Source organism: Astyanax mexicanus, chromosome 22, assembly GCF_023375975.1.
Source record: "Astyanax mexicanus isolate ESR-SI-001 chromosome 22, AstMex3_surface, whole genome shotgun sequence".
Classification (NCBI taxonomy): domain Eukaryota; kingdom Metazoa; phylum Chordata; class Actinopteri; order Characiformes; family Acestrorhamphidae; genus Astyanax; species Astyanax mexicanus.
This window is the reverse complement of record NC_064429.1, coordinates 38,661,778-38,678,467: the sequence shown is the minus strand read 5'-3', so window position 1 is coordinate 38,678,467 and position 16,690 is coordinate 38,661,778. Positions and strand designations below refer to the sequence as shown.

The following is a 16,690-nucleotide window of genomic DNA, read 5'->3' as shown; positions in this document are numbered from 1 at the left end:
TATGTAGAGTAAATTAAACAGGGTGAGTAGAGGAACTCAGTAAAGGAAAGTGAGTACTGACTGTATTATATTATATTATATTATATCATATTATATACACTGTGGAAAATGAAAACATATAAAAAATGTAACACATTTAGCTGTTTATTTATTATATTCTTCTGGTTTTCTGGTTTAATTTGCATTAATAAATAACATTAATAAACCGGTCTGTTGTTTTGATCAAAAAGCGGAGAAATTGCATCAGCTTTCCATCCAATCAGAGACCACCTACGGAATTACGCACAGGCCGCTTCAGCCAATCAGATTTCACCACGACAGTAGAAATAGAGAGGAGGCGCTTCCCCGGTTAGAGATCAGTAGAGCGGAGGAGCAGCGGGAGGAAAATAGAGATTTTAGGGGTTTTTAGGGATTTTTCCGGGTTTAATGAGGAAAATTTAAGGGCACTTTATTAATATCAGCCCTTTTCCCCCGCGGATCTCAGCGTTTACGGATCAGAACCGGACCTACAGAACCTCGGCAGGATGGTGGTGGTGAGCGCCGGGCCCGCAGGAGCCCATAAAGTCCTGCTGATCTCCGGGAAGCAGGGCTCCGGGCCGCTCGGCCGCTCCGTCTCCGTCCTGCTGCCGCCCGCCGCGCACCCCGGCTCGGACTCCGACTGCAGCTCCACCGCGCCGCCGCTCCGCAAGCGCCAGCGCCTCACACACCTCAGCCCGGAGGAGAAAGCGCTGCGGCGGTGAGAGACTCAACCTATTACGATATAATAATATATATCCCCTTAATATATTAATATATATTATATATATATATATATATATATATATATATATATATATATATATATATATATATATATACAGGGATAAATCCGGTTCCGCCACGAAATAATCCGGTTCCGCCACTGCGCATGCGCATGCCATTTAAACATTTAAAAGTGTTTGTTTTTCACGATCAATCTGTGCTAATAATACAATAATATTAAATTAAACAAGCCCAGATCACTATTTATCACTATTTATCACTGTTTATAATTCTGTGCTTCAGACAGACTTTGTTACAAAAGTGTATTTACACCAGTAATAATATAAAACTAAATTTAAAAAATACTAAACCAGTACACTGATATATTAAATAATTAGCCTGTTTAAATATTATTTTAAACACCCAGATCGGTTTTCTGTTTTCACATTTAAATAAATCTACAGTAGAAGTGTGAACATCTGTTAGGGCGGTGTCCCAATCCGATCAATACCGGCCTGATCCCAAATCTGCCCTGAAACCCGGACTGGAGCTGATAGTGAGAGTAGTGTATAGATTAAATAGAGTATAGAGTACAGGGGGGTATTGTATAGTGTATTTTGTGTATATATTGTATAGAGTATGAGGAGGTAATGTTTATAATGTATAAATAAATATATGATATAGTTTTTAGGGTATAAGGAGGAAGTGAAAGTGGGTAAAGTGTATTTAGGGGAATTATTGGAGGTCCGGTCCTGTTTAAAGGGTTTTAGAGTTTAATTTTTTGGTTGGTTTGAGTGTAAATCTGATTTTGAACTTTAGCCAGAATCAGCTGAGCTCCTCCTCCTTCTAGCTCAGGTTTAAGTTCTTCTGCCTGCGTGGCACAAACATGGCTGCAGCTGCAGGATTGAGTAATTCCTGCTGATCAGTTTCATTAATCAGCTCTGATCTGTAGCAGCGTGTGATCAAACTAATCAATCAAACAAACAATAGAAAAACTGTTCTTATTACTTAATCAGTAATTCTTATTTTTAAACCTATAATATGAAATAAAATAAATCAATGTCAGATATAAAAACAACTAAACATGAACTCTAGCAAACAATCAATTTAAAAAGTAGATTAAAAATGAAAAAAGAATAAAACATTAAGAAACAATACTGTAAAATAAATGCATGAGAAATAAATATATCCTAACCAGATTAAACAATTAAGAACTAACTAAAATTCAAGGCCTGATTACAGATTACTGTTATATATATATTTATTTATTAGTGGATTTGGGATCAGACACGTTTGCAGCTTTACTGATATCACTGTGATCAGTCTGTATTTAAACCCAGTTTCATTATTGATCACTCAGATCAAAGATGCTTACAGTCAGAATAAAGGTAAAATCTGCTCACTAAGTCTGTCCTGATAAGAATTGTGTGTGGACGATATATCGTCTCATATATCATTGCGATAAACGATATTATTGTAATTTTAAGATCATTAAATGCCACTCATATAATTATAATCTAATAATAGAATATCAAAGCAATTGTAACATTTTAAAGACAATAACTGAAAAAAAATGTTCACTATAATAAATGTGAACAAACAAATAAACACAATATAGACCAATATCACCATTATCACAAATTACTGAAATCGTATTCATTTATTACATGATAATGTGATTATTGTGATATATACATGAGCCTGTTCTCTTTATGCTGTAATAAAGTGTGTATTAATGATAAACTCTTATTATAATATGAATAATTTTATTTCTGGATGTTCTTTAGGAAGCTGAAGAACCGGGTCGCGGCTCAGACGGCGAGAGACAGGAAGAAAGCTAAGATGGGGGAACTGGAGCAGCAGGTCCTGGAGCTGGAGCAGGAGGTGGGTTATTGATCAGTGATCAGGTTTGATCAGGTTTGATTGACAGGTTTGGGACTGAGCCATTTCTCTCTGTGTTTAGAATCAGAAGCTTCACATGGAGAATGAGGTTCTGAGGGAGCGAGCGAGTGATCTGCTGAGCGAGAACCAGGAGCTGAGACAGAGACTGGGGTTAGATACCCTGGAGACGAACGTGAAGGTAAAGAGGATTTACTACAGTAGAGCTCTAATCCCATTAATCTGACTGTTAGAAATGCTTACATAATCTAATTTATTACTAAAGCAGAATAAAGCAAAATACAGCTCTGAAAAAAATGAAGAGATCACTTCAGTTTCTGAATCAGTTTCTCTGATTTTGCTATTTATAGGTTTATGTTTGAGTAAAATGAACATTGTTGTTTTATTCTATAAACTACAGACAACATTTCTCCCAAATTCCAAATAAAAATATTCTCATTTAGAGCATTTATTTACAGAAAATGAAAAAAGATGCAGAATTTTAAGAGTTTTAAGAGTTCAGAAATCAATATTTGGTGGAATAAACCTGGTTTCGTTTTGGCATCATGTTCTCCTCCACCAGTCTTACACACTGCTTTTGGATAACTTTATGCTGCTTTACTCCTGGTGTAAAAATTCAAGCAGTTCAGTTTGGTGGTTTGATGGTTTGTGATCATCCATCTTCCTCTTGATTAAATTCCAGAGGTTTTCAATTACATTAGTATATGTAGAATCTGATGATTAAATATTAATATAATATAAACCTATATCTCTGTCTCTCGGTGTCTCTGCAGGTTCAGGCGGTGGAGTCCAGGGCGAGTGATTTGGTTCTGGTGACCGGGTCTTCTGAGTCTGCAGTACTCAGGCTACGTGTGCCTCCGCAGCAGGTACAGGCCCAGCCGTCATCAAATCTGAAGATCTCACCATGGATCCTCACACTGCTCACCATCCAGACCCTGAGGTACGACAACACACACACACACACACACACACACGACACATCCTTATCATTTACTACTGAAAATAAATCACATATTGTTTCTTTAAATACAGATATTGAGTGGACCTTATTCCTTTTTGATGTGATAATATCGTATTGTCTAAAGAAAAAATCCTATATTTTACATGATTTATTTAGAGTAATGTAATTACTGTTTTAATATGATTTTATAAATGATGGTAAGGAAAATGGAGATTGTAGATCTTTATATATAGAAGCTGCAGAGAGAATCTCAGTATATAGAGATTTACTTCTGTCAGAAACCTGTATAGAACTTATAACAGTAATTTACATATCTGACTTTTTCATCATATTTAACTGAAATTTAAGGAGGTTTATTATGTTTACACTGTGTTTAATATAAAAGCTGCTGTAAGGTTGAGGCTGCTTACTGTTTGTTAAACATACAGGAGAAAATAGCTTGTGAATCTCTTTACTCTGAGGGAGTGTGTTTGAGAGACGGCTGTAGTTTTAGAGGAGCTGTAAGGAAAGGGTTAAATATGAAATAAGAGAAGGAAGGTCAGCGTTTCCGTGTTTCTGGGTTTTATGACGGGAATCAGGGCTGAGGAAGTGCTGCAGTTTCCCGACACTGAACTAAAGAGTAGAAATATGTAGAAATATTACAGGTTTAACTGGTCTAGAGGACGTGACCAGTGACTCACACAGACGTTACAGCAGGTTTACAGACGTAACGAGGACTCCAGTCCAAACAGAGCTTCATAAAAAGAAATTAAAACCTTAATCTTCAGCAGCCTTAATCTAAACATTAAAACATTTGAACTAAAACAGAACAAAAAAGGTTTTTGATAAAATCCACACAACAAAAAAACGATTTCAAATAAACCGGCCATTGTTTGATAGAGTTTGTCCTATCCTTGTTCACCACCTTTTATTTCTTTATATATATATATTTAATGACTTGGCTGATAGAAGTTGTATCGAACAGAATAAAAGATGTTGTTGTTTCTGAGACTCTGACTGGGTTTGTGTGATTCCTGATCCTGCAGTCTGATCTCCTGCTCGGCATTCTGGACATCCTTGACCCAGATCTGTTCCTCAAGGCTGGTCTCCAGGAAGCAGCAGCAGCAGCAGATCTGGAGCAGCAGCAGCAGCTGGTTCTGGTTGGATCAGCCGGAGAGCCGCTACCTGCCGCCGCACCTGGAGCTCTGGGGGCCGCACCAGTTAAGCTGGAGGCCCTTAATGAACTGATCCAGTTCGACCACGTCTACACCCGGCCGGCGGAGGAGCGGCAGGAGAGCGAGGAGGAAGAGGAGGAGGAGGAGGAGGTGAAGATGGAGGAGGTGCAGGACGAGGTCTTCGCGCTGTCTCAGGAGGAGGTGGAGGTGGAGACGGTGTCGGTGAAGGACGAGCCGGAGGAGGAGCTCGTCCCCGCGGCGGAGAGCGTCTCGGTCGGGGTGGACGAGTTTCTGTCTCCGTCTCTCGGCGAATACGAGAAGACGGCGTATCTGACGGCCGATTCCTACAGTGACTCTGGATACGAGAGGTCCCCGTCCCCCTTCAGCGACATGTCGTCCCCCCTCTGCGCCGACGTGTCCTGGGACGACATGTTCGCTAACGAACTCTTCCCACAGCTAATCAGCGTCTAGATCAGAGATTAACTCAATTAATCAGATTGTCAGATTACAGTGAATCTCAGCTTTCACTGTAGTATAACCATAAACCTGTGCTTCATATTGATGTACAAACTTTCTGTTTTCGTTATTCAGACCAAAGCAGCGCCGCTTAGCCCGTTATTAGCTTAGCATTAGCTAAAGACGCGGGACATTTAAAACATCATATAAAGAAAATTATTGTGAGAATTGGAATGGATCAGGTGATTCATGCTCAGTATTTTTTACGCTGTGGGAGGGAACGTGGGAGAATCTATTTATTTGTACCTTTTATTCCAGAGTTCTGTATGTAATCTGTCGGCTCATGATGAGGCTTATTGTTGTATAATGTAATTTTATTATCGCTCTCCTCGTAGAATCATTTACTGCATTAAACTAAATCTTTGCATCACATCCTGTTTTTGTTGTTTTTGTTTGACTCTTTTGTGACTGATAATCGTTAACTAATTTATTCAGTTTAAATAACATATATAAAGGAATTGCAAGTGAATGTCACAGATGTTTTCATGATGGTGATTTTTAAACACAATTTAAATAATTTAGATATTTAAACACATTTAAATATGGAAAGTTAGCATAGAATTACTGTATTAATTTGATTGTGTAAAAGGATAATAGAGTGTAGGATTATGTCTTTATTTACAGAAGCTGCAGAGTGCATCTCAGTAGAAAGAGTAAAAACTCTTTATATATAACAATAGTTTACATAGTTAACATATAAGTAAGTTATACAATTTTTACACTGTGTTTAAGATCTGCTGCAAAGTTAAAGGAAGCTGATTACTATTCATAAACAAACTAAATATTACATTAAATCTTAAGGAAACAGTAGCTTGTGCATCACTTTAAATGGTGGACTGTTTATAAACAGACATAAATAACTAAAAATCTTAATTATAACTGAGAATCGCTCATATATTTGAAGAATATTGAGATATTATTCTTTAGAATATAACCCAGCCCTAACAGAACCTACTGTAAAACAGCTTATATAAACCGTTAGCATCTGCGCTAACACTCTCCAAGCCTGCTGAGGCCCGGGGTTAGCACTGCAGCTAACACGCTAATAATGTGCATCAGTACTGAGGACCAGAGTAACGTACAGATATAATAAACATATTAAATACATCAGAATTTATTGTAACTCTACTGCAGTTCATCAGATTGTGTTACTCTGTGAGAAATACAGCTACAAAAAAATAAGTTAGCATAGCGGCTAACTGCTCCAGGCCCTCAGAGGCTCGCTATTAGCATTACAGCTAAGCAGTTATTCTTTAGTCAGGACTGAAGACCGGAGTAAATTATAGATATAAAACACGTTTATTAAACAGCAGAAATTACTGTATTTAATCAGTGCAGTTCCACCTGAGCTGTTTATTAAAGATTATAGAGTAATTTAGCTCAACAAGCTCCTGATTTAGCTTGACTGCATCAAACAAAAGTCCCATTTCAAGATAAGAGTCCTCCGGCCTGGAAGTATTAATGAATAAATTAAATGATAGAATCAATTCACATGATTTATTCCTATCACTCAGTTCAACAGGCTGTAGTTATAGTTGTGCAGCGTTTGCTGATTAAATGTTAATATGAGGAATATTCTGAGATTATCTTTAGTGGGTTAAATGATAAAAGATCTCAAGTTTATTGTATGTAAAATTCTACATTTTATATTAATAATTAATAATTGGCTCTGTTTTCTTTATTTAAACCTGTTAGAGACACGTTTACCTTCTACTCTACACGGTACTCTCATATCTCTACAGTAAAATCTTTATTTTAAAGTTCTAATAATAATAATGTAGCATAAAGCTTTGATCTGCGGTTTTCAAAACGCCGTATTTGACGGGACGGCAGGTCGGTTCACCCTTGAGACTTTGCCACATGTCTGTAGAACACAAATAACTGCAGATAAGATAAAACCCGACCTTCTGAAACATTTCCCAGCATTCACACACACACTCACACACACACACACACTGATTAAACACACACAGTGATCCAGCGGTCGGGTAAACCTGCCCTGGCTGTAGGAACACACACTCGTGCTCCTGGGGAACAGGTTGTGTAAGAGCTTCAATAGAACCGGGAACTGGTTCACAGTATAAAGTGGGTCAGATCCAGTTTCCTGTTTCAGGGTTTGGGCGTTTACTACACCCTCCTACCCTCAGGGTGAGGTAATCAGGCCTGGGTGGAGGTGAGGGTGGAGGTGAGTGTGGATTAGTTTGGAAGCAGCTCTCAGCTGTTTAAACAGAAGAACGGCTTAAATCAGCACCTTAAATACTGTAGATAATAAACCGGGTTAATTAAGAAGTTTATGGAGCAATTCTGTAGAAGGTCCACTTTTATTCCCCAAGGATTTACTGCTAATGGTTTCTAATGCTGCACTGCAGTCGACCTGATTAGTGTGTGGAGTGTAGAGTATAGAGTATAGTGTTTATAGTATATGGTGTAGAGTAAAATGTGTATAGTGTGCGGAATGTAAACTATAATATGTATAGTATAGTGTGTAGAGTGTATAGTGTGTAGAGTATAATGTATAGAGTATAGTGTATAGTGTATAGAGTGTATAGAGTATAGTGTATAGAGTATAGTGTATAGAGTGTAGAGTATAGTGTATACAGTATAGTGTATAGAGTAGAGTGTGTAGAGTATAATGTATAGAGTGTATAGAGTATTGTGTATAGAGTGAAGAGTATAGTCAAAGTCAAAGTCAAAGTGGTTTTTATTGTCATTTCAGCTATATACAGAGTACACAGTGAAACGAAACAACGTTCCTCCAGGGACCATGGTGCACATAAACACAGTGTAGACAGAACAATAGTGCAACAGTACAAAAGTGCAGACAGACAATACAACACAATACAGACAAAGAATAATAAATAACAAGACAGTGTGCAAATTATGCAGTGTGCAAAAAGTGTGCAAAAAAGACCAGTGAGGTAGTAATTACCTCTATTACGCAGTGTGCAATAGAGTCCAGTGAGGTAGTAGGGTTTTTAGTGCTTTCCATTTTCTGGGGTAAGTGGGGTAAGAGTGTGTGTGCATGTACAGAAAAACCATCAGTTCAGTCTCTGCAGTTGAGGAGTCTGATGGCTTGGGGGTAGAAGCTGTTGCAGAATCTGGTCGTGCTGGACCGGATGCTGCGGTACCTTCTTCCCGAAGGCAGGAGGGAGAACAGTTCGTGTGAGGGATGAGTGGGGTCATTCACAATGCTGGTTGCTTTGCGGATGCTGCGGGTGGTGTAAATGTCCGTGATGGAGGGGAGAGAGACGCTGATGATCCTCTCAGCTGTCCTCACAATACGCTGGAGGGTCTTGCGGTCAGAGACGGTGTAGGTCCCAAACCAGGCAGTGATGCAGCTGCTCAGGATGCTCTCAATGGTCCCTCTATAGAAGAGTGTGAGGATGGGTGGAGGGAGCCGGGCCTTTCTCAGCTTCCGGAGGAAGTAGAGACGCTGCTGGGCTTTCTTGGCTGTAGAGCTGGTGTTCAGGGTCCAGGTGAGGTTATCTGCTAAGTGGACACCAAGGAACTTGGTGCTCTTAACAATCTCCACAGAGGACCCGTCGATGTTGAGTGGAGAGTGGGTGTGTTGTGCTTTCCTGAAGTCAACAACCATTTCCTTTGTCTTGTCCACATTCAGGTGAAGGTTGTTGACTGTACACCAGTCTGTCAGCCGCTGCACCTCCTCTCTGTATGCTGACTCGTCGCCTTTGGTGATGAGACCCAGCACGGTTGTATCATCGGCGAACTTGATAAAGCTGTTAGAACTGTGTTTTGCAGCACAGTCATGAGTCAGCAGGGTGAACAGCAGAGGACTCAGGACACTGCCCTGGGGGGCCCCAGTGTTCAGTGTGATGGTGCTGGAGGTGCTGCCCCCGAACCGGACTGACTGAAGTCTCCCCGTCAGAAAGTCCAGGATCCAGTTGCAGAGGGGGGTGTTGAGGCCGAGCGAGCTTAGCTTCCTGATGAGGTTCTGTGGGATGATGGTGTTGAATGCTGAACTGAAGTCTATAAACAGCATTCTGACGTAAGTGTCCTTCTTCTCCAGGTGGGTGAGGGAGAGATGAAGGGTGGTGGTGATGGCATCGTCCGTGGAGCGATTGGGACGATACGCAAACTGCAGGGGGTCCAGTGAAGAGGGCAGTCGTGTCTTGATGTTCCTCATGACTAGCCTCTCGAAGCACTTCATGATGATGGGTGTTAGTGCAACGGGACGGTAGTCATTGAGGCGGGACACTGTGGACTTCTTCGGCACGGGAACAATGGTGGTGGACTTGAGGCACGTTGGGACAGTGGCGCTGCACAGGGAGATGTTGAAGATGTCCGTGAGAACATCTGTCAGCTGGTCTGCGCACTCCCTGAGCACTCTGCCGGGGATGTTGTCTGGTCCTGCAGCTTTTCGTGGGTTGACTCTGCACAGTGTTCCTCACATCCACTGCAGTCAGGCACAACACCTGCTCGTCCGGCTTGGGCATGGTCTTTCTCACCATCGTGTTGTTTTGTGCCTCAAACCGTGCATAAAAGTTGTTCAGGGCATCAGGGAGGGAGGCATCACGTTCACAGGACGGTGGAATTGTCCTGTAGTTGGTGATTGCCTGGATGCCTGCCACATACGCCGCGCGTCACCCGTGTCCTTGAAGTGGCTGTGGATTCTCTGGGCGTGTGCGCGCTTTGCCACTCTGATAGCTCTTGACAGGTCGGCTCTCGCTTTCCTCAGGGCCACCTTGTCACCCACTCTGAAGGCGGAGTCGCGGGTCCTCAGCAGCGCACGTACCTCAGCAGTCATCCAAGGCTTCTGGTTTGGGCGTGTAGTGATGGTCTTGGAGACAGTGACATCATCAATACACTTGCTGGTGTAGCCAGTGACTGATGCTGCATACTCCTCCAAATCAACAGAATCGCCTTCAGTAGCAGCCTCCCTAAACATGTCCCATGCAGTGCACTCAAAACAGTCCTGAAGGGCAGAGATGGAGCCTGCCGGCCAGGTTTTCACCTGCTTCTGAACTGGTCTGGAGCGTCTGATGAGTGGTGTGTATGTTGGAGTCAGCCAAACACACATGTGATCCGAGAAAGCGAGGTGGGGGCGGGGCTCCGCCCGGTACGCGCTGGGGATGTTTGTGTAAACAAGATCCAGCGCGCTCGCTCCTCTCGTTGCAAAGTCCACATGTTGATGGAATTTAGGGAGCACTGACTTGAGATTTGCGTGGTTGAAATCTCCGGCGAAAATAAACATTCCGTCTGGGTGTTTGTTTTGCAGATCGCTGATAGACCGATAGACTTCACACAGAGCCTCTTTAGCATTAGCACCAATGCTAGCACTGGGTGGGATGTAGACAGCAGCTATTAGCACGGCGGAGAAATCCCGTACTAAATAAAAAGGTCTGCACTTGACTATCAGGAACTCCACCAGCGGAGAGCAGTGTTTGGCGACAGTCACAGCGTTGTTACACCATTCCGTGTTGATGTAAACACACACGCCTCCACCGCGGGTCTTCCCGGATAGAGCCGCGCTCCTATCCGCTCTGAACGAGGTTAGCCCGGCTAGCTGAATGGCGCTGTCCGGAATGTTGTCGTTCAGCCATGATTCCACAAAAACCAGTCTCTGAACTCACGCTGGGTTGTTCGCTGGAGTCAGATGTAGTCCAGTTTATTGTCAAGGGAACAGACGTTTGCCAGAAAGAGCGATGGTATAGCCGGCCGGCTAGGACTAGCCTTTAGCCTCGCGCGGATCCCGGCTCTCTTTCCGCGCTTCCGCTTATGCTCGCACTGCTTGCGATGGCACTTCCGCTGGGCTCCGGCGTCAGGAAACACCGCGGGCTGGCGGCCTGGGTCTCTTAGCAGGCTAAGCTCAAGTAGCGTCTGCAGAACCTCGTCCGGTAGCGTGTTTTCTGGCTGGTTTCTCCACTGTAGCAGGGTCTGGTGGTGGTAGAACATGTGCACGGGTGTTCCGATGCACATATTTGCAGGAAATAAACGGAAAAAACGACAAATAGTAACACAAAAGCACCATTTAACGGACCCGGAGCGGCCGCTGCGTGTTAACGCGCCGCCATCTTGGGTGTATAGTGTATACAGTATAGAGTATAGTATAGAGTATTGTGTGTAGTGTGGTGTGTAGAGTATAGAGTGTAGAGTATAGAGTGTAGAGTATAGTGTGTAGCGTATAGTGTATAGTACAGTATAGTGTTTAGAGTATAGTGTGTGTAGTGTAGTGTGTAGAGTATACAGTGTAGAGTATACAGTTTATAGTATATATAGAATAGAGTGTAGAGTATAGTTTGTAGAGTAATGTATCGAGTATAGTGTGTAGAGTGTAGAGTATAGTGTGTAGAGTGATAATGTAAAGAGTATAGTGTGTAGAGTATAGAGTGTAGAGTATAGTGTATAGAGTATTGTGTGTAGTGTGGTGTGTAGAATATAGAGTGTAGAGTATAGTGTGAAGAGTGATAATGTATAGAGTATAGTGTATAGAGTATAGTGTGTAGAGGATAGTGTGTAGAGTATAGGAGGCAGCGGCCTGGTTTCCAGTGTATTTCTCAGTAATACCGCACTAGGCTATCATTAGCGACCACGCTCTGAGCCGTGTGCTGAACTTCCTGTGGGCGGAGCCGAGTTCTGAGTTTCATCCTCAGAAACAAAAATGACTCTGTTCTGTATTTTTTCGGCTGACGGTAAAGTCCGGCTGAAATTAGAGCGTGATCTGATCTGTTAATGCAGATCTGTCAACGCCGCTCGTCTCAGAGCTGTAAACACCCGTATATATGAAGCCCTGCAGCGGCTCGAGTTTCAGCTCTCAGCAGCTGACGGACGGGGAATACCCGCTAACGCTAACCCACTCTTTCAGTTTCAGTCACTATCAGCTAACCTGAAAGTGAGCGATAGTAAATCATCATATATATACTCATACTAAAACAGTATCATAAAGCTGTGAGTCTGAGCTGTGTTTGTAGTTTTCTCTGTTTATAGATAATAGAGCGTAAAATCCACAGCAAGATTCCATATAAGCCTGGCTATTTAAGGCAGCGCTGTAACTAAAGCTAAACCACGGCATCTAAATCTATATCTATTTCTGTTCACGGCTCAAAATATCAGTGTTAATTCTTCATTTATTAAATTAAAACATGATGATCTAATCCAAAAATATAATATCTAAATACACAAATACACAGTCATTTAAAACATTATCAGGTTATGATAAAATTAGCTCTGCAATGTAAGTGTAACCTTGTTCAGTTAAATTTAATTTGATTCATGAAAATTAAATAAAAGATTGGTCATTTCTATTAAATGAATGCAAAAGAACTACAAGGGGGGGACTAAAGGAGATATTATATCTGTTTTTAATTAAGAATACAGTAGGTCTATAAAAAACATCTTCATGAAGTTCTTTACACTAAATCACTCTCACATAAAGATAAACATCTCACCAGCTCTATTTTTATCAGTTTCAGTCCCTTTTAGAATGAGCTGTTTAACGCCTCTGACACTTTTATGCAAATTGCAAAACTGTTGCTGGCCCCGCCCCATGTCCCCATTGAGTGTTTATCACACATTAGTGTAAGTTTGTGATAAATGGCAAAACACATTGATTATGAACTTAATATTTTGCATAACTTCAGACTCATTTAAAAAAGTTATCACATCTCCCTCATCTGCATAATATAATATTACGCATTATAGCACGAACCTCAAGTGTATTATTGCTTAATTATACCACAGTTCCATTATCTCTGTTTATTGAAAGATTTTAATTAAACAGGAGGGGAAAATAGGAACTGTTTGGTTATAAAAACTCCACCAGTTAAAAAAGTTCCATTGCTGCTCTGTTTGTAGCTGTGCTGTTTGACTTGTAAGCGCTGCATTGTTGCTAGGTTACCTGTATGTGGCAGAGTAATACAACATGGAGAGCTTCGGTTATAGTGCATTACCGGCTGATAATGGCACTCATAGAACATCTCTCAGCCAATCACATTGCAGGGTCTAAACTAACTGTGGTATAATGGAGTGTATAAGGTGAGATATTGTGGTCTGATTACAGAAGAAGCAGAAATGAAATATTATCAGATCTTACAGCAAATCAGAGGAAGTAGAAACTCAGGATTCAGCATTAATCTCACTTTGCTAACTTCCTGTTACTCAATACCAGCTCAGTGTTTATAATTTAATGGTTCTTTTTACAGTGAGATGGAACTATGTCTCGTTATTGTTCTCTGTAGAACCTGTTATACGATCTGATCTGACTCTTTTTAGTGTAGCAGAGCTGTGGTTCCTCTTTAGCTTCTAAGAGCAGCAGCTGCAGAAACCCATCAGTGAAGTTTCATCTCCAAAGGTTTCAGTCTCTCAGAGAAACCAGTTACAGACTCAACTGGACTGGAAACCGCAAGTACTACACCCCCCCCCCCCACCCCCACACACACACACAATTACACACACACACACACTCACACACACACTCTCACATCTGGTGGGTAGTTTATTGGTTTTCCACTGGGCCATGATGGGGGTCAGCTGGTGAATGATTCAGAGAAACACTTTCCACCGTTACAGCAAAGCCTAAACATGATCTCAATCCTCAGCACAGACACACAACCCCAACAAACTGCTGGTGTAATTATTTAATTGATGATCTGAGGAGCATCTCATACAGTGACAGTCTTTTCGTCACAATTGCCTTTGTTTGACCTGGACTGAAGAGTTCACACTGTAAACTGCAGGTGTGATTGACGATCTAAGGCTCATCTCATACAGTGAGAGTTAGTCACTCCTAGTAGTGATAGGAGGAACACTAACAGTGATCTCAGTGATCTGTGCAGAACTTCCTGCAGATTCATGTGTTGCTTCCTTCCAGCTGATAGCAGCAGCATTTTTTCAGCAGGATAATGTTCACCCACACACAGCAAGGGTTTCCCAGGAACACAGTCTCCACCAGATTGTAGCACTTCCTCGTCCTGTCCGCTCTCCAGATTTATCACCAATCCAGCATTTATTGAGCAGCTGGGACTCAGCTTCAGCTTCAACCTACGAGTGTAGAGCTACAGGATCTACAGGCCCGGCTGTAGCAACATCTGTGGGTAAATGTGCTGCAGGATCCATACAGAACCTGTAGAACCTCCAAACCCAACCCTCTCAATCTCATCTTATATCCGGGATAGAGGAACCAACAGTTTAACCTCAATAAACATATACTAAATGTTACTATCACTGTATTATAACATAATATAATCTGTAAATAATCATTACATTCACACATTTATAGATTCTTTACATTCTAAATGTCAATTTCTTTGAGGTATCCAACTCATCACACCCCTAACATCAACAGCCACGTATCTCCCCCAGCCACAGAGAGAGAGAAAAGAGAGAGAGAGAGAGAGAAAGAGGGTTAGACGTCACTCTCTCTGATCACTATGGTTTCACTTCCTGTCCATGTGGCAACTCTCCTACGCACACTACCATGTGGAAACACACACACACACACACACACACACACACACACACACAGAGTAATAGTTATTCATTCCTTTGTGGGAGAAGAGCAGAACATGTTTAGTAAAAATCTAAACACTGATAAACAGGTTTAATCCAGTAAAACCAGAGAAACTAAACCCAGTCCTTACTAAGAGGAGAAGAGAAGAACACAACTTATAACTGCATATACAGTATAATACCCATGAGACGACTGTAGCATTGTTTTAGTAAGCTTCTGCATTTTCACAACATTAATTTCTGTCCAGAGCTGCTTAAGTCCACCACCCCTCAAGAGCTTGTACTGCACAAAGTCTTCTCCAGCACATCCCAACGATTCTCAATGAGGTTAAGGTGGACTCTCTGGTGAACAATCTACGTGTGAAAATGATGATCTCATGCTCCCTGAATCACTCTTTCACAATTCCAGCACCATCAATCCTGCCATTGTTATCTTGGAATATGAAGAATAAATCCATTGATGGAATAACCTGCTCTATATTCAGTATATTCAGGTAGTCAGCTGACCTCATTCTTTCAGCACATACTGTTGCTGAACCTAGACCTGACCAATCACAGCAACCCCAGATCATAGCTCCGCCCCCACAGGCTTGTGCTGTGGCAATAGGCATAATGGGTAATCACTTCTGTTAGCTACTGTTGTAGAAAAGAAAATGAAAGGTGGGTTAACCCCCACCTCTCGTCATGGGTACAACTCCCCTACGTGTTCGTTTGATAGAGAGAATCAGACAGGTGGAGGGAAGTTGAAAGCAAACCAAGTATTTATTACACAGAACTGGATCCAGGAGAACATACAAAGAAACGGTTATCAGCCGTCCCAGTATAAGTTCTGACCCCCCTCTGATCTGACTCCATGTTTATACCCCAAATGACGTGAAACCTGCTGATGAGGCGTTGCTAAAATCATCTCATGTTAGTATGCATATTCTCACATGTTAGTGTTCAAGTTTCACAGGTCTGACCGGACCACTAGTGTTTGGCCTTGACTGTATCCAGCCGGACAGTGTGGTATTGTTTTAAGAATTGACTGGGTCCAGTCAGACAGTGTGATATTGTTCCAGTAATTAGACAGTGCCTTCCTCCACCGCTTTGGTAGGTGAAGGACTTTGCACGCACAGAGAGAAAGGCCGCACTGTTCGTCCCGAAGCCTCCTTTGTATCAATTTAGTTCATACAGAGTGCACTAGCTGATGATTGATGGTCGTTAGTCAGAGACATGCAGATAAAACGAAATGCTTCAAGCATGAGCTACACAAGTCTCACAATAAATTTCATATGTTATATGTTAATGTGTTAGTGGCGAGTGGTTAGTCCGCCATACAATAGACCCTATGTGTTAGTAAATGCCTTATGTATCGTGTGGGTTAATTTGTCATAATAAAGTCTGTGTTAGTCACATGCCTGATCAAACAATGTTTTACTATATATGTAAAGAATATATTGTGAGTATTGGTTAATCTTCTATATAAATGCGTGTAAAATACACTGTGAGTGAAAATGATCAAATGTAAGGTGAGTATTGGTTAATGCATATAAAATGCAAGGTTTCACACAATGATTATGTAATTATAGATACTAAGATAAGTAATCATAACTGAAAGATATTTGTCAATACACTCAAGGTAAAATAAACAGGTACTCTTCACTACCTTTCTTCTTACCCTGATGCTCCATCACTCTGTAACAGGGTAAATTTGGACTCATCAGATCTTCACATGATCTTTTTCCACTGATCCAGAGTCTGATCTTTACACTCTATAGTAAACTGAAGCTGTTGTATCTGGTTTTCCTCACTGGTAAAGCTCTTACTTTCACTATTAAACATCATATCTCTTAGTTCTAGTGAAGATGGTGTTCCTCTGCGGTTTAATTATTAGAGATGGACAGTTCTTAACCCAATTTTAGTAGTTTCAGAAGTCTCCTTAGATGTTTTGCTTGATCTTCTCCAGGACCAC

At 41.4% G+C, this 16,690-nt stretch overlaps 1 protein-coding gene across 1 annotated transcript; it reads left to right on the top strand.

The window, feature by feature from the left end:
- Nucleotides 1-336: 336 nt before the first annotated feature.
- On the top strand, nt 337-5,641 carry xbp1 (X-box binding protein 1). Its single transcript, XM_015603693.3, is given in 6 exon segments — nt 337-736; nt 2,529-2,625; nt 2,705-2,821; nt 3,414-3,494; nt 3,497-3,580; nt 4,627-5,641. Coding segments are annotated over 6 exon segments (1,191 nt in total). The 5' UTR covers nt 337-524; the 3' UTR covers nt 5,227-5,641.
- The last annotated feature ends 11,049 nt before the right edge of the window (nt 5,642-16,690 follow it).